This window comes from Carcharhinus amblyrhynchos, unplaced genomic scaffold (assembly GCF_965287045.1).
Source record: "Carcharhinus amblyrhynchos unplaced genomic scaffold, sCarAmb.v2.hapA scaffold_461, whole genome shotgun sequence".
NCBI classification, from domain to species: Eukaryota; Metazoa; Chordata; class Chondrichthyes; order Carcharhiniformes; family Carcharhinidae; genus Carcharhinus; species Carcharhinus amblyrhynchos.
This window is the reverse complement of record NW_027650201.1, coordinates 1-17,300: the sequence shown is the minus strand read 5'-3', so window position 1 is coordinate 17,300 and position 17,300 is coordinate 1. Positions and strand designations below refer to the sequence as shown.

At 56.9% G+C, this 17,300-nt stretch overlaps 1 protein-coding gene across 2 annotated transcripts; it reads left to right on the top strand.

Annotated features, from left to right (window-relative positions):
* The first annotated feature begins 631 nt into the window (after nt 1-631).
* Nucleotides 632-16,153, top strand: fbxl5 (F-box and leucine-rich repeat protein 5). Of its 2 annotated transcripts, XM_080183894.1 has the most exons (11): nt 632-765; nt 2,608-2,844; nt 3,820-3,915; nt 4,049-4,247; nt 6,687-6,869; nt 7,240-7,362; nt 7,813-7,961; nt 9,047-9,129; nt 9,585-10,172; nt 13,996-14,144; nt 14,789-16,152. In XM_080183894.1, the coding sequence occupies exons 1-11, from the start codon at nt 682-684 to the stop codon at nt 14,863-14,865; spliced, it is 1,968 nt and encodes a 655-aa protein (XP_080040020.1). In that variant the 5' UTR covers nt 632-681; the 3' UTR covers nt 14,866-16,152. The 2 variants fall into 2 exon arrangements, with proteins under 2 accessions (XP_080040020.1, XP_080040019.1); XM_080183893.1 differs by lacking the exon at nt 2,608-2,844 and having other exon boundaries at nt 640-765; nt 14,789-16,153.
* The last annotated feature ends 1,147 nt before the right edge of the window (nt 16,154-17,300 follow it).

The following is a 17,300-nucleotide window of genomic DNA, read 5'->3' as shown; positions in this document are numbered from 1 at the left end:
TCCGTCAAAGGTGCCAAAAGACAGTACCAGACCAAACTAGAGTCCTAGACTAGTCATGGTTCTTGGAAATGTCACCCCTTATCCTCAAACTATGACTCCTAGTTCCCCCATCTACTCTGTCTAATGCTGTTAGAAGTTTCTGTGAGATCCCTTCTCACTTTTCTAAACTCCAATGAATATAATCCTAATAGATTTAGTCGAAAGAAGCCTGTTTAGAGTCTGTCTCGTGTTGGGAATAACAACATCAAACGGGTCCATTGGCCAGTCTTGAGGGTGAGTTGCACATATATGTGGGTGAGTTAGACATTTGAAGCCTGGAAGCACCAGGGATGTTTGTAGGCCACCTGGTGGCGCTACACCTGGTAGTCCGAGTCCAAGAGGAACAGTTGATCCTCTCGGCCGCCTGGAGGCGCTGCAATCGGTTTTCCCCAGTGCGAGTAGCCCGCAAGTGCTTCTCCTGCCCACCGGGTGGCAGAAGTCAGTCCTCCCAGTCCTGAGCCCGCAGTTGCCCCACCCGGCCACCGGGTGACGCTGCAGTGAGTCCTCCTGGTGTGAGCAAATCGCAATTGCTCATCCCGGCCGTCCGGTGGCGCTACACCCGGACCTCAGGGAGCTGTAGTTACTCCTTCAGCCCGCCCGGTGGCGCTGCGGTCAGTCCTCTCCCTCGACTCCAAGGCAAAGATGGCGCCGTTCCCGGAGGAGGTGGACGTCTTTTCGGCGCCGCACTGGCGCATGAAGAAGCTGGTGAACCTTTACTCGGAGAAGGTTGTTACTGAGCCGAGGGCTACGAGGAGCTCCTCGGGCGGGGAGGGAGAGAGGGAGGGCGAAGTTTGGTGCGGGAGCCTGAGGCCTAAGAGGAGACTGGATTTAACGGTGGTTGGAGGAGGAGGGGGAGGGAGCTGGGGCGAACCACGCATGTGCAACCGGGATGAGAGAGAAGTTGTGTGTGCGCGACGGAGGAGCATGCCGGGAGTTGTAGTTGTCTCTCGCTCCGGTACTACAGCTCCCAGCAGGCAGCGCGGTGTTGGCCAACTCACCATGGGAGCCATGTTATTGGTCAATGGGCAGAGCACAACCACTCTTCAGTCTAGTTGGCATTTCTCCCTGGACACGTCAAGCACCGATGTGGAGATGTCAGTGTTGGACTGGGATGAGTACAGTAAGAAGTCTCACAACAGGTTGAAATCCAACAGATTTGAAGTCTTAAAGTTTTAAAATCCTGTTGGACTTTAACCTGGTATTGTGAGACTTCTTACATCTCAAACACCACCAGGTCTCATCCATCCATCTGCCTGCAACTTCATACCTCTTGAATGTTTGTGGAGGTTCTGAGGCTCCATTTCTCCAGCCCCCCCCCCCCCCCCCCACCCCGGCAAATCCCACCATTGTACAGAGTGCCATCTTGCAGATCTGTGCATTTAAACCCCCACCAGCTTGAGGATGTCCTGCACTCCACACTTCCCGAGCCCACTGCCCCCCCAGCCCAGTCTCATCCCACCCCAGCCCAGTCTCAGCCCACTCTCATCCCACTCTCCAGTCTAATCACTCCCCTCCCCAGGGAATCCACCAGTCCACCCACCCCACCTGCCTACCGAGGATGCTATCTAGTCCAACCACCCCTTCCCAGACACTCTCCTGCCCTCCTCTTGCTCCCCACACTGTAACTCTTAATCCATGCCTAGGTGCACCCATCTCTGAGGACACCCACACTGTTCCCCCCTGAGTGTGTCACTGATGCCTCCTTTAGGGGAAAAGGAAATCTGCCATCCTTACCCTGGTCTGGCCTACATGTGACTCCAGATCTCCCATCCCCTCTCCTCAGCAACGTGCTTGACTCTTAACTGCTCCTCTGAAAAAGGGCTCCAGCAAGTTGGATTCAAGATGACATCTCGCCCACCACTTTCCCATGGAGCAAGAAATGCCCATGAGGGAGACATCCCAATTCTGATTTTGGGGAGGGTGGGAGGAGGAATGAGCAGTGTAGAACGGACATACCTACTGATTAACAGGTCAGCGAGTCAAGAAAGTTATTCAGTTGCTGCAAAAACAAAGGCTGAGGGTGGGGAGATTTTAAAATAGTAAAGTGGGGGAGCAGAGAGAAATTTGACAAAGATTCAGGGGAACAGAACGGAGCTAGCACTGGGCCAATGGGTCAAATGGATGTGAGAAAGATGACGAATGCCATTCACAACACCCTTCTCTGTCTTTCTCTGTCTCAGCCAGCAATGTAAACCTGCTTTCCCTTTGTTTCTCTGTGGTGGCCCATCTGCGCACAGCAAGATCCCACAGTGGGCAGATGTGACTTAGTGGATCTCAGAGTCTTTTTATTTCCTGGCAATGTGTGGCAGCAGAGTGGGTAGGGTCTGTGGTGCTTTGGTGGGAGGGCGAGTTGCGGAGATGTCTTTTAAAGTCAGCCCTTCTGCAGGGTTTGTTGATTGCGGGTCTCTCATTTACAAACGGGTCAGTATTTGCAAAGCTGCCTCCCCTTGGTTTAACCAGGCAGGATTGCGAGAGTCCTTAACGCCACACCACGCCATCCCTCCCTCGCTCTCCTGACCGAATCTCATCACTGTGGACTAATCTCTCTCTCCATAACCCCCTCCACAGCTCTCAAACACCAACTTCTCCAACAGCCGGGACTTTCAGTCGCTCCTGACGTCTCTGTATGCCACCTTCACCGAGTTCAAGTCACACGAGCAGATTGAGAATGAGTACATCATGGACGAGCTGCAACAGCGGCTCCGCGCCCTCTCCGTGTGTAACAGCTCTGTCTCCAACATACACTCAGACAACAAGCTCTCCGACATGCTCCGGCTCTTTGAGAAGGGTCTCCAAAACATCAAGGCAAGAGCTGGGTGGGGAGAGCAAGAGTGGGATGGAGGGTGGGGTGGAGAGGGCACGAGCTGTGCTCACTCTGTCTCACTCTCTGGGCCGTGCTCACTCTGTCTCACTCTCTGGGCCGTGCTCACTCTGTCTCACTCTCTGGGCCGTGCTCACTCTGTCTCACTCTCACTCTGTCTCACTCTCTGGGCCGTGCTCACTCTGTCTCACTCTCTGGGCCGTGCTCACTCTGTCTCTCTCTCTGGGCCGTGCTCACTCTGTCTCACTCTCTGGGCCGTGCTCACTCTGTCTCACTCTCTGGGCCGTGCTCACTCTGTCTCACTCTCTGGGCCGTGCTCACTCTGTCTCTCTCTCTCTGGGCCGTGCTCACTCTGTCTCTCTCTCTCTGGGCCGTGCTCACTCTGTCTCTCTCTCTCTGGGCCGTGCTCACTCTGTCTCTCTCTCTCTGGGCCGTGCTCACTCTGTCTCTCTCTCTCTGGGCCGTGCTCACTCTGTCTCTCTCTCTCTGGGCCGTGCTCACTCTGTCTCTCTCTCTCTGGGCCGTGCTCACTCTGTCTCTCTCTCTCTGGGCCGTGCTCACTCTGTCTCTCTCTCTCTGGGCCGTGCTCACTCTGTCTCTCTCTCTCCGGGCCGTGCTCACTCTGTCTCTCTCTCTCTGGGCCGTGCTCACTCTGTCTCTCTCTCTCTGGGCCGTGCTCACTCTGTCTCTCTCTCTCTGGGCCGTGCTCACTCTGTCTCTCTCTCTGGGCCGTGCTCACTCTGTCTCTCTCTCTCTGGGCCGTGCTCACTCTGTCTCTCTCTCTCTGGGCCGTGCTCACTCTGTCTCTCTCTCTCCGGGCCGTGCTCACTCTGTCTCTCTCTCCGGGCCGTGCTCACTCTGTCTCTCTCCGGGCCGTGCTCACTCTGTCTCTCTCCGGGCCGTGCTCACTCTGTCTCTCTCCGGGCCGTGCTCACTCTGTCTCTTTGTCTCTCTGGCAGAATGAATATGAACAGTTGAATTACAGCCGGCAGCTGAAGGAGCGTCTTGATGCTTTCACCAAGGACTTCATCCCACACATGCGAGAGGAAGAGGAGGTAGGTTTAACCCCACCCAACCGCCACTCCGCCTGTGCCCCATCCTCAGCTGGCCCTCTCCCCAAATGTCACCCTTCCCGTCTCTACCTGTGCTCACTCCCCCCTGTCTTTCACCCTCTGTGGTTGTGTGCAGGTGTTCCAGCCCTTGCTGATGGAGTATTTTACCTATGAGGAATTGAAGGATATCAAGGTGAAGGTGATAGCTCAGCACTGCTCCCACGGCCATGTTGACACAGTGGAGGTGCCTCAGGAGGTGCAGCTTTGGAGTCAGGCACAGGAGCTGCAGAAACCGGACAAAAATACTTACAGCAGCAACGCCAGGTTGGACAAAGGTACAGACTCCACAGATTAACCTGTAACCTGGCAAAACATCTCCACACTGCTTCACAGTGGCATCAGTCAGATAGAATTGGACCCCAAACAATGTTAGGGACAGATAACTAAAAACCCATTCAAACAGCTCCATTTCAATGAGTGTCTTGAGGGAGAAGAGAGTGAGAGAAGGAGAGTGGCAGACAGAGAAAGCGAGAGAATCGCAGACAATGAGAGAGAGTGGCGGACAGGGAGGGGGAGAGGGCGAGAGAGTGGCGGACAGGGAGAGATGAATGGTAAGATGGAGACAGAGTGGCAGAGTGAGCATGGGAGAGAGACAGAGGGGTAGAGAGGTTAGTGAATGCCACAGGGATCGGCGCTGGGACTCCAGCTATTTATATATGTTAATGATTTAGATGAGGAACAAAATGTAACATTTCAAAGCTTGCAGATGATTCCAAGTGGGGTGGGAGTGTGAACGGTGATGAGGATGCAGAGATCCTTCAGCATGATCTGGACAGGTTGGGTGAATGGGCTAATCAATGGCAGATGCAGTATAATTTGGATAAATGTGAGGTATTCACCTTGGAAGCAAAAGCGTGAAAGCAGCTGACTACCTGAATGGCTGTGAATTGGGAGAGGGGAGTGTGCACTGGGGCCTGGGTGTCCTTGTACCCCAGTCACTGAAGGTATAAGCACACAGGTGCAGCAGGCAGTAAAGAAGGCAAGTGGTATGTTGGCCTTCATTGTGAGAAGTTTTGAGTACAGGAGCAGGGATGTGTTGATGCAATTATACAGGGCCTTGGTGAGGCCACACCTAGAATATTGTGTGCAGTTGTGGATTCCTTTTCTGAGGAAAGATGTTCTTGCTCTCGAGGGAGTGCAGCGAACCAGGCTGATTCCGGGGATGGTGGGATTGATGCGTGCAGAAAGATTGACAAAGTTAGGATTGTTTTCTTCACTGGAGTTCAGACGATTAAGGGACTTACAAAATTCTCACAGGACTGTCACATCAATCTGACAATCTGTGTGGAGTTTGCATGTTCTCCCCATGTCGGCGTGGGTTTCCTCCAGGTGATTCAGTTTCCTCCTGCAGTCCAAAGATGTGCTGGTTAGGTTGATTCACTAAATTCACCTCACTGTCAGAGGGATTAGCAGGGTAAATATGAGGGGTTATGGGAATAGGGCCTGGGTGGGATTGTGGTCGGTACAGAATCGATGGACCAAATGGTCTCCTGCACTGCAGGGATTCTATGATTGAACAGGGTAGATGCAGGGAGGATGCTCCTGATGGTGGGGGAGTCCAGAACCAGGGATCACAGTCTGAGGATTTGGGCTAGACCATTTAGGATGGAGGTGAGGGGACATTTCTTCACCCAAAGAGTGGTGAGCCTGTGGAATTCATTACCACAAGAAGTAGTTGATGACAAAACATTGAATGGATTCAAGAGGCGGCTGGATATAGCACTTGGGGGCGAATGGGATCAAAGATTATGGGGAGAAAGCAGGATTAGGTTGTTGAGTTGGATGATCAGCCATGATTATGATGAATGGTGGAGATGCTCTCCTCCTGCTTCTATCTGCTGTGTTCCTGTGTTTAGGGAGGAATTGCATATCTTAGAGCCTCCCAGGCAGCTGAAGGCACGGCCACCAATGGTGGAACAATGGGAATCGGGGAATGCTCGAGAGGCTGGAAGGAGCTCAGAGATCTGAGGGTTCCAGAGGCTACAGAGATAAAGAGGGTTGTAGGGACTGGGGAAAGTTATAGAGATAGGAAGGGTTGTAATGGCTGGAGGAGGTTACAGTGATTGGGTTATAAGGGCTGGAGGGGGTTACGGAGATAGGGAGGGTTGTAGGGGCCGGAGGAGGTTACAGAGATAGGGAAGATTGTAGGAGCTGGAGGAGGTTACAGAGATAGGGAGGGTTGTCGGGGCTGGAGGAGGTTATAGAGATAGGGAAGATTGTAGGAGCTGGAGGAGGTTACAGAGATAGGGAGGGTTGTCGGGGCTGGAGGAGGTTACAGAGATAGGGAGGGATATAGGGGCTGGAAGGGATCACAGATGAGGAGGGTTGTAGGGGATGGAGGAAATTACAGAAATAAGACAGTTGTGGGGGCTGAAGGAGGTTACGAGATAGGGAGGGTTGTAGGAACTGGAGGATGTTACAGAGATAGGGAGGGTTGTAGGGGCTGGAGGAGGTTACAGAGATAGGGAGGGATGTAGGGGCAGGAGGAGGTTATAGAGATAGGGTTGTCGGGGCTGGAGGGGGTTACAGAGATAGGGAGGATTGCAGGTGCTAGAGGAAGTGGGGGGGGGGGGGGGGGTCCAGGCGGTGTGCTGTGTGGAGCAGGGATTCTCTGAGGAACTGGGCGATGTTTTCCTGGAGGATGGGCCTTCTGCATCGCTGAAGGCGCTCGCTGCCGTGGTCTGGTTTTCACTCTCTGTCTCTTCCCCTTCTAGAGTCGGAGCCAGTGGCCAACAACACTCACATCTCCCAGCTGCCCCCTGAGGTGCTGCTGAAAATCCTTGGCTACCTCAACCCTCGTGAGCTGTGTCGATCTTGCCAGGTTAACACCCGCTGGTCTGTGCTGGCACGCACTGGTGCCCTCTGGAGGCATTTGTACCCCATCAGCTGGGTGAGAGGTGGGTCTGTATGGCACACACCAATCTTGTAGCTCAGTCTGTTAAGCACCAAAGAAATGCAGTCAGAATGGACGAGTGTCTGAGGCCGTAATCCAGACCCGAGGGAGCGCCGCGCCATGGGAGGGTCAGCGCCGAGGGAGCGCCGTGCCGTGGGAGGGTTGGCGCCGAGGGAGCGCCGCGCCGTGGGAGGGTTGGCGCCGGAGGGAGCGCCGCGCCGTGGGAGGGTTGGCGCCGGAGGGAGCGCCGCGCCGTGGGAGGGTCGGCGCCGGAGGGAGCGCCGCACTGTTGTAGGATCATTCGAGGATTGGGAATGGCTGAAGGGTAAACGGTTCCTTTTCCCATATCATATCACTCTGTTTTTTCTCACTAGGAAACTGGTACAATGGACCCCCTCCCAGTGTCAGCCTGGGGCCAGAATATCTCTCTGAGGATGAGGAAGATCAGGAAGCTATGTCCAAGGAATGGGATGAGGATGCGGACATTGATGAATCTGGTGAGTGAGGCCCTGCCGCACTGTCCCCATCAGACGCTCCCAGGACAGGTACAGCACGGGGTTAGATACAGAGTAAAGCTCCCTCGACACTGTCCCCCATCAAACACTCCCAGGACAGGTACAGCACGGGGTTAGATACAGAGTAAAGCTCCCTCTACACTGTCCCCCATCAAACACTCCCAGGACAGGTACAGCACGGGGTTAGATACAGAGTAAAGCTCCCTCTACACTGTCCCCCATCAAACACTCCCAGGACAGGTACAGCACGGGGTTAGATACAGAGTAAAGCTCCCTCTACACTGTCCCCCATCAAACACTCCCAGGACAGGTACAGCACGGGGTTAGATACAGTGTGTAGTTTGAGAGTCGGTGGCGGGTGCTTTGGGGGGTAATGGATTCCAGTACGCTCTTTGACCAGCTCTCTGTTTTTTCTTGCTGTGTGTTTCACAGAGGAAGGTGGGCGCTGGCTGTCGACACTCAGCAAGACGCAGAGGGAAGCGCATCTGCTGCAGGGTTTGCTCCATTACCTGCTTCCACAGGTCGGCCCATCAGTCAGGACGCTGGTTTTGGCCTACAGCAGCACCTTGTCTAGCCAGATGGTAGGCACCGGAATCAAATCCCCAGTCAGGCTGGAGAGAGCCACTCACAGGCAGGTGGCTTCCAGCTTCGGGAACTGGACTGGCAATGGAGCGGTTCAGATCCCCGTGTGGAGCCCCTCGGGTTCAGATTCTTCCCCACACCCACTCCACATGGACCTTTCCTGGTTTAGATCCCCCCGCATGGAGCCTCTCTGGTTCAGATCCTTCCACTACCCCCTCCACACAGAGTCTCTTGGGTTCAGATACCCACCACCCTCCCCCCCTCCAATACAGAGCCTCTCAGGTTCCCTCCCCCACCCTCCACATGGAGCCCTGGGGTTAGATACCCACACCCTGGACGGAGCCCCTCGGGTTCAGATCTGCGCCCCCCCCCACCCCCGCACACGGAATCTCTCAGGTTCAAATCCCCCCCCCCATTCGCACACGGAATCTCTCGGGTTCAAATCCCCCCCCCCATTCGCACACGGAATCTCTCGGGTTCAAATCCCACCCCCATTCGCACACGGAATCTCTCGGGTTCAAATCCCCCCCCCATTCGCACACGGAATCTCTCGGGTTCAAATCCCCCCCCATTCGCACACGGAATCTCTCAGGTTCAAATCCCCCCCCATTCGCACACGGAATCTCTCGGGTTCAAATCCCCCCCCCATTCGCACACGGAATCTCTCGGGTTCAAATCCCCCCCCCATTCGCACACGGAATCTCTCGGGTTCAGACTCCCCCCCCCCCCCCCCGCACACGGAATCTCTCGGGTTCAGATTCCCCCCCCCTCCTCGCACGCGGAGCCTCCTGGGTTTAGATCCCCCCCCTTCCCGCAGAGCCTCTCGGGTTCAGATCTCCCCCACACTGAGCAGAACCCCTCAGGTTCAGATCCCCCTGCGGGCCCTCCATCTCTCCCTTCCCTGCTCGTGCTGTGGGTGTGGGAGGCAGGCTGGCTTGCAGACTGCCATGTGCCAGGCCCAACTTGAGGCTCTGAATTCTGTTCCCCAGGGCTGTGCGTACACGTGGAGATTTGGCCTTCAGTATGGGCCACACATATTGCCTGATCTGATTATTAACATACCCTCTCCTCTCCCACCCACCAGGTCAGACAGATTCTCAACTGCTGCTCCCAACTGGAACATCTGGACTTGACACAGACAGCTGTGACAGACTCTGCATTCAACCGGTAGTGTAATCATTCAATCAACCGCTTTCTCTCTCCCCCTCCGAGCACACCCCCCCCCCCCTCCCCCGGCCTCGGGCGCTGTCCCTGGCCCCGCCTCCCCTTACTTTTTCACAGTGTGTCATCTCCTTCCCACCAAGTCTCCCATTCTCTGCAACTCAGTCTCTCGCTCTCACACTGTGTCCCTTCTTATTCTCTCTCTCCCTCCCTCATCTCTCGCTCAGCTCCTCCCCCCCTCACTTGGTCAGTGTCTCTCCCCCTTCCCCCTGCAACCTTTCTCTGTGTTCTCCCTCTCTCAGTATCGCCCTGTCCCTTGCTGTGTGTCTGTCTCCCTTTCCCTCTCTGTTCTTGCACTCTCTCCTGTTATCTCTCACTGTGAAAGGTAAGGGAGGAGACGGGATTGGCAGTGGGATTGAATTGTAAGTGATGCTCTCTCTCTGTCTCTGTATTCTGTGTAGGTCTGTGTTGGGGAGTTATCACTCACTTCGTCACCTGGATTTGTCAGGGTGTGACCGGATCACAGACGCGGCCCTACACCACCTGTCCCGAGCCCTGGGGGACCTTGCTGAGGAGGACCACGAGACAGGAGGCTGGCGGAGTGAATGTACCTGGGCCCCACACGGCTGCCATGACTGCCCACCTGAGGATTTGGCTGTGTTGGGGACACAGGGGCTACCTGGCCCAGTCTGGCTGCTGCCCGAAGATGATCTACTGGACATTGAGGAGGCTGGGGGGCTGAAACTGCGGCCCAGCAGATCGGGGCCCCTCCTGAGGAACCCGCCCTCGGGTGCCATTGCTGCCCGCTGCATCCGCCACGCTCACAGCCAACGAGCCCAGGCCCGTTGCGGGCACACTCTCTGTGCTGCAGATTCCAGCTTCAGGACTAAAGCAGCTCCCTCAGCCCATTGCAACAAGATGGTGCGGACTCGGGGCTCAGAGGGCGGACACTCCACTGGACACTGGAGGGTCGGAGTTGACCCTGATGCTCGCTCACTACGATTCCTCAGTCTCTCTGGTTGCTTCCAGATCACAGACCACGGCCTCAGGTACCCAATCTCCTGTTCTGCCCTCTCTCCAATCCCCTGCTCTGCTGCCTGCCCCTCCTCCCTCCAGCTCTGTTGTTCCCTCCTCCCCAGCTCTGTTGCCTGACCTCCCTACCCCTCCCGTGTCCCCACACCCCTGCTCTGCCACCCCTCCCACATCCCTATCACCCTCCCCCGACCCCACTTTCTGTCCATAATTCTCCCATTTTCACTCTATGTCCCAACTCAAACCCTCTGTCACTCCTTCCACCCATCGATTCTCCCTCCCTCCGTCCCACCCCTTTCTCTCTATCAGCACCTGCCTCCACCCCACTCTCTGTCCATCATTCTCCCACTCTCACTGTGTCCTCACTCAGACCCTCTGTCACTCCTCTCTCTCATCACCATCTTCCTGCCATTGCGATACTGATTCTTGGGGTGAAGGGGGGTTTCCGTCTTATGAGGAAAACGTTGAGCAGGTTGGGGCCTGAACCCATTGGAGTTTAGAAGAATGAGAGGGGATCTTAATGACATATCTCAGATTCTGAGGGGGGGTGTTTTGACAGGATGGATGCTGAGAGGATGGCACCCCCCCCTCTTTCGGGGTCGAGGGGGCCATAGTTTGAGAATGAGGAGGAATTTCTTCTGCGGGTGGTCAGTCTGTAGAATTTCCTGCCCGCAACCCCCCCCCCCCCCCACCCCGAATGCAGACAACAGTGGGGGCTACGGCTCAGAATATATTCAAGGGCGAGTTACACAGATTTCTGATCCACGTGTGGGGTGGGGGTTCAGTGTTATAGCGGGAGAACAGATTGGAAAGTAGAGTTCAGGAGAAAATCAGATCTTATTGAATGAGAGAGCAGGGCTTGAGGGGCCGAATGGTCCTATGCCTGTTCCTAATTTTTATGTTTTGAAGCTGTCTCTCTCCAGCATCTCACCTATATCCACTTGGCCACTGCTCTGGCACAGCTATTCAACTGTGGTAGGGGCACCCAGGACCTCTGCCCCTCACCCACACCCCAGAGAGTTCCCTCAACCCCCTTGATGTGTGGTCATTGTTGTATAGCTTGGAAACATGACTGCTGATTTAGCGCACAGCAAGATCCCAGCACCCTCCCCTGAAGCCTAGGCCTCACACTGAGTGATCAAAGGCGGACTGGCGCAGCTTTGGCTGTTCATTTGAAAAGTCAACAGCTTCATTGAACACACTCAGGTCATAACCAATGCCCTCTGGATGCCACCCACATGCCCGCCCACCCAAGACACTGTGTCAGTCTTAGACCCAATGGCTTCCCAATCATGAGGTCGTGATTTGACATCCCAATCTGGAGGGGCGCTCCATAATCCAGACTGACACTGCTCCGGTGGTACCAATGCTGAGGGAGCGCCGTGCTGCGGGAGGGTCAGTGCTGAGAGAGCGCTGCGCTGCGGGAGGGTCAGTGCTGAGAGAGCGCCGCGCTGCGGGAGGGTCAGTGCTGAGGGAGCGCCGCGCTGCGGGAGGGTCAGTGCTGAGGGAGCGCCGCACTGTTGGAGGGTCAGTGCTGAGGGAGCGCCGCACTGTTGGAGGAGGCATTCTTTTAATTAAATGTTGAGTCTGTGGTCCTCAGGTGTATGTTTATTGGTAGGGAGCTCGGCTGGGCGGTGGCAGTGTGAATAACCTCGACCCTATCCAAAAACCCTTCATCAGCGCTGACCCCACCCCACCTCCCACTCCCAGTCTATCTGTCCTGGTAGCTGTCTGATCAGAGATCATCCTTGTTAATCGTGTTCACACTTCTTCCTGTGAAAGGGGGGCATCACAACCAGGGTCCCATCAGTCTAAGACAGTCACTAATAAATCCAATGAGAGGGGATTGAGAGGAAACCTCTTTACCAGCGAGTGTGGGAGTCACTCCCACAGGGAGTGGTTGAGGTGGATCATGTCAATGTGTTTAAGGGAGGGGAAGCTGGATAAACACATGAGGGAGAAAGGAATACAAGGAAATGGGGGTGGAGAAGGGGCTGTGTGAGGAGTTTGGAGGCATGGAGATGAGGGGCCGAATGGCCTGCTTTGATCGTGTTGGACGTTGTTGCTGTGAGTGCCGTCCTGTCCCGCGTGCCGTTCCCGTGTCCCCGGACTCGCCGTGCCCTCCTGTCCCCCGTGCCGTTCCCGTGTCCCCGGACTCGCCGTGCCCTCCTGTCCCCCGTGCCGTTCCCGTGTCCCCGGACTCGCCGTGCCCTCCTGTCCCCCGTGCCGTTCCCGTGTCCCCGGACTCGCCGTGCCCTCCTGTCCCCCGTGCCGTTCCCGTGTCCCCGGACTCGCCGTGCCCTCCTGTCCCACGTGCCGTTCCCGTGTCCCCGGACTCGCCGTGCCCTCCTGTCCCCCGTGCCGTTCCCGTGTCCCCGGACTCGCCGTGCCCTCCTGTCCCCCGTGCCGTTCCCGTGTCCCCGGACTCGCCGTGCCCTCCTGTCCCCCGTGCCGTTCCCGTGTCCCCGGACTCGCCGTGCCCTCCTGTCCCCCGTGCCGTTCCCGTGTCCCCGGACTCCCCGTGCCGTTCCCGTGTCCCCGGACTCCCCGTGCCGTTCCCGTGTCCCCGGACTCCCCGTGCCGTTCCCGTGTCCCCGGACTCCCCGTGCCGTTCCCGTGTCCCCGGACTCCCCGTGCCGTTCCCGTGTCCCCGGACTCCCCGTGCCGTTCCCGTGTCCCCGGACTCCCCGTGCCGTTCCCGTGTCCCCGGACTCCCCGTGCCGTTCCCGTGTCCCCGGACTCCCCGTGCCGTTCCCGTGTCCCCGGACTCCCCGTGCCGTTCCCGTGTCCCCGGACTCCCCGTGCCGTTCCCGTGTCCCCGGACTCCCCGTGCCGTTCCCGTGTCCCCGGACTCCCCGTGCCGTTCCCGTGTCCCCGGACTCCCCGTGCCGTTCCCGTGTCCCCGGACTCCCCGTGCCGTTCCCGTGTCCCCGGACTCCCCGTGCCGTTCCCGTGTCCCCGGACTCCCCGTGCCGTTCCCGTGTCCCCGGACTCCCCGTGCCGTTCCCGTCCCCTGTGCCGTTCCCGTGTCCCCAGACTCCCCGTGAGGTCCCGTCCCCTGTGCCGTTCCCGTGTCCCCAGACTCCCCGTGAGGTCCCGTCCCCTGTGCCGTTCCCGTGTCCCCAGACTCCCCGTGAGGTCCCGTGTCCCCGGACTCCCCGTGAGGTCCCGTCCCCCGTGCCGTTCCCGTGTCCCCGGACTCCCCGTGCGGTCCCGTCCCCCGTGCCGTTCCCGTGTCCCCAGACTCCCCGTGCGGTCCCGTCCCCCGTGCCGTTCCCGTGTCCCCAGACTCCCCGTGAGGTCCCGTCCCCCGTGCCGTTCCCGTGTCCCCAGACTCCCCGTGAGGTCCCGTGTCCCCGGACTCCCCGTGCGGTCCCGTCCCCTGTGCCGTTCCCGTGTCCCCAGACTCCCCGTGAGGTCCCGTCCCCTGTGCCGTTCCCGTGTCCCCAGACTCCCCGTGAGGTCCCGTGTCCCCGGACTCGCCGTGCCGTCCTGTCCCCCGTGCCGTTCCCGTGTCCCCGGACTCCCCGTGCCGTCCTGTCCCCCGTGCCGTTCCCGTGTCCCCGGACTCCCCGTGCCGTTCCCGTGTCCCTGGACTCGCCGTGCCGTCCTGTCCCCCGTGCCGTTCCCGTGTCCCCGGACTCCCAGTGCCTTTCTGTCCCCCGTGCCGTTCCTGTGTCCCCAGACTCCCCGTGCCGTCCTGTCCCCCGTGCCGTTCCCGTGTCCCCAGACTCGCCGTGCCGTCCTGTCCCCTGTGCTGTTCCCGTGTTAACCGTGCTGTTCCCCGTGACGTCACGTCTCCTGTGCTGTTCCCATGGTAACCATGCTGTCCTGTTGCAGGGCCCTGATGCTCCATGGAGGTCTTCCGTTTCTAGAGCATCTTGACCTCTCGGGCTGCCTCTTGATCACGGGCCCCGGCCTGCAGGACCTGGTGTCAGCCTGTCCTGTGCTGAAGGATGAGTACTTCTTCTACTGTGACAACATCAGCGGTAATGTCAGCCGTTTGCGGGGCTTTGGGGAGGGGGGACGGGGGTGGGGGGGAAGAGAGGACTGTGGAGCCTGGGGATGGGTTCAGTGCATAGCATTTCAGGCCAGCAAGGAGATATGCTGGTGCTGGAGACTGCACCAGCAATGTTATGGCCCCTGAGGCTGAGGGAGCACTGCACTGCTGGAGGGTCATTGCTGAGGGAACGCTGCACTGTTGCACACCTCCACAGCCCAGCCTCGCTCCCTACCAATAAACATCCACCCGAGGACCACAGATTCAAAATTTCTTTAAAAGAATGTCCCCTCCCGCAGCGCGGCGCTCCCTTGGCGCTGAGCCTCCCGCGGCGCTGTGCTCCCTTGGTGCTGTACAGTTTCGGCCCTGTGCACCCCACTGAATGTAGCAAAATAAGCACCCTCAGCGACCATCCCATGGTGCGATGCTCCCCCCGGCACTGGCCCTCGCACCATGTGGCGCAGTCTTCCCACCATATGGCGTTTGCTCGGTTGTGTGTGGATCGCGGGGGCGTGCAGTTTATAACTAACAGACGCTTTCCATTCAGCTGGCTGTCTTCCAGGAGGGAGATGCTGGGGCTGGATGTCTCAGTCCTGTCCTTCATTCTAACATTCGCTCTCTCTGCTTTCACAGGTCCTCACGCCAACACAGCTAGTGGCTGCCAGAATCTTCAGTGCTCTGTGCGAGCATGCTGTCGCTCGGGGGAGTGACTTCCCCTCTTTCCACCCCCCCCCCCCCCCCCCCAATCCCCAATCACAGAAATACTGTCGATCTGGAATCAGACTCCCAGCTTTGCAATCATGCACTTTACAGCCCTCGTCTCATATTTCCTCTGTCTCCTCAGACACCACCCGCTGTGTGTGGGGGTTTGGGGGGGGGGTCCCATTATGCAAAATTAAACTGAGCTGAATGGACACTTGACCTCCCGTCGGGGTCAGTTCTGGCTGGGAATCCCTACCCTATGCTGTGCAAATAACTCCTGCCATAACCCGCCCTATGGTAGTGGGGAGAATAGCTCACCATACTGAACAGAGGTATATCCCCCCCGCCCCAGTTGTCCCCTCCGGAAGTCAGCACACATCTCACGCCCTTGCCAGCACAGGGGTGGGGGGTTCTTTCCATTCAGAATCAGCATCAGGTTTGGGTGGGGTGGAGGGAGCTATCCCATAGCTGCTTTTTGTGAGGGAGACCTTTGATAGATGGATTTGTGAAGCTGTTTTGTCAGGGAGGGTGCTAGAGCTCCGTTCCCTGCACTATCTCCACTCTTTCCCCACATCAAAAGAGTGTGTTGTCTTTCTCTTCATTTGACCTTGCGCTGGAAATTGCTTCCCCCATCAGACACTAAGGATCTCTTTCAATCCTCTGCTGCACAATAAGAGGATTCGACTTCTGGCTTCTGATTTTACCCCCCTCCAACCCTGTCAAAATCTCCTGATCTATGATTTGCAAAAAGTGTACAGATTTAAATAAAACTGATGTTACGATTGCCTGTATCCTTTTAATTTCCCATCCCAGCCCTTAGAAATATCATGCATGATATTTCTATGTAAACAGTCACATCACAGTTACAGGTGCTGACCACTTGGCAGTGCTGTCGGCTGAGTCACCAGCACAGAAATAAATATTTGGGATTCCAGCTGACAGTGGAGGATGCTTTTAAACGCAGACGCACATGGCATTGAGTTTTTTCCCTGGTATCCTTGTGAAAATTTTGCATTCTTTCATTTGTTGTGATGAGTCAAAGGGAAAATCTTCCACAGTCTGTCTCTCTTCCCAGCGTGGCAGAGCAGGGGGTGCACCCCAAGCCCGCAGTGGTCACGTCCCGCTTTCGGGTCTGCCCGTCAACTGGTGCTGCCTTTTGTGTTTGAGGATCTGAGTGGGGGTAAAGAGGAAGTCCTGCTGGCAGGCATCGCAGTGGTAGGGAAGCTGGAGAGTGGAGGCCACGCGAGGGGCTGCATCGAGGCCTGCGGAGGAAGAAGAGGGCTGCGGAGGGAAAAGAATCTGGATTAACCAATGTGGTCATGCATAGACAGAGGAGGGTTCTGCAGATTCTCCGGCTCCCCAGCGGCATTCCTTACCCGATTCCAGTGGGCTCTGCGCCATGCAGGATGCCTCGTGTTGCATCCGCTCCAAGGGCGTGAAGGGCATGTAGAGGTCACACGTCGGACAGGACCAGAAAGTCCGCAGACACTCGCTGTAAAAATCCTGATCGTCCTGCAGGAAGGTAGGAGAGATGTTACAAATAGTAGGCGCTCCCTCGGCACTGACCCTCCCACAGCGCGGCACTCCCTCGGCACTGGCAGTGGGTGGTGGTGAAGATCTAGTAGTTGGATATACAACTGGAAATCATGACATGCTCCCTTGGCGAGAGATGGACACAGTTCCCTTGGTTCAACAACTACCCCTTCTTATCCCAACTCTCCATAGGCACCACTCACCCCCTGCTGTCCGTCCAACTAGTCTAAACTTGTTCCCCACAATACACAACTGGCTGGTACTCACCGTCAGACAGTTATACGTTAGATAGTCAGTCACTGCCACTCCCCCTTTGACAGGGTCCGGTTTACAATCACCCAGGCCAGGCGCCAGTCCAGTTAGAGCAGGCAGGACTGTCACTGTCTGGGGGCCCACAAACAGGTGCTGCTTTTCCAGACCGGTGAGACGACGCAGGGTGTAGGACACCTACAGCAAGAGAGAGCAAGAGAGAGAGCGTGTGACAGAATGAGGACTCTGTATGACACTGGGGTACAGTACTGGCGGAGACAGGTCTGTCACTGTATAACGTTGGGGTACAGGGGACGGGTCTGTCACTGTATAACACTGGGGTACAGGGGACGGGTCTGTCACCGTATAACACTGGGGCACGGTACTGTCACCGTGTAACACTGGGGGTATGGTACTGGTGGGGACGAGTCTGTCGCTGTATAACACTGGGGCACGGTGGGGAATGGCCCAGTTGATAGACACCGTGTGCTCCCTCTTTGGGGGCACCCAGCCTCTGATGTAGCTGTGTAGGGTTCAGTGTGAGATGTCCCTAAGAGGGGAAATTATTAGTTGGGTATCTGCTGCCAATCGTGCCCCTAAAGATGTTTTGAGAGGATGTATCTCCTGTACTGCAGTGTAGTGGGTGCTGCCCTGTATAGTC

What these genes read in the sequence shown, in the direction of transcription:
- fbxl5 (XM_080183894.1), top strand. Translation starts at nt 682, where the DNA reads ATGGCGCCGTTCCCGGAGGAGGTGGACGTCTTTTCGGCGCCGCACTGG. An exon ending in AGGGTCTCCAAAACATCAAG is followed by an intron (nt 2,845 to 3,819) that starts GCAAGAGCTGGG and finishes TCTCTCTGGCAG; the next exon opens with AATGAATATGAACAGTTGAA. An exon ending in ACAGACTCTGCATTCAACCG is followed by an intron (nt 9,130 to 9,584) that starts GTAGTGTAATCA and finishes TATTCTGTGTAG; the next exon opens with GTCTGTGTTGGGGAGTTATC.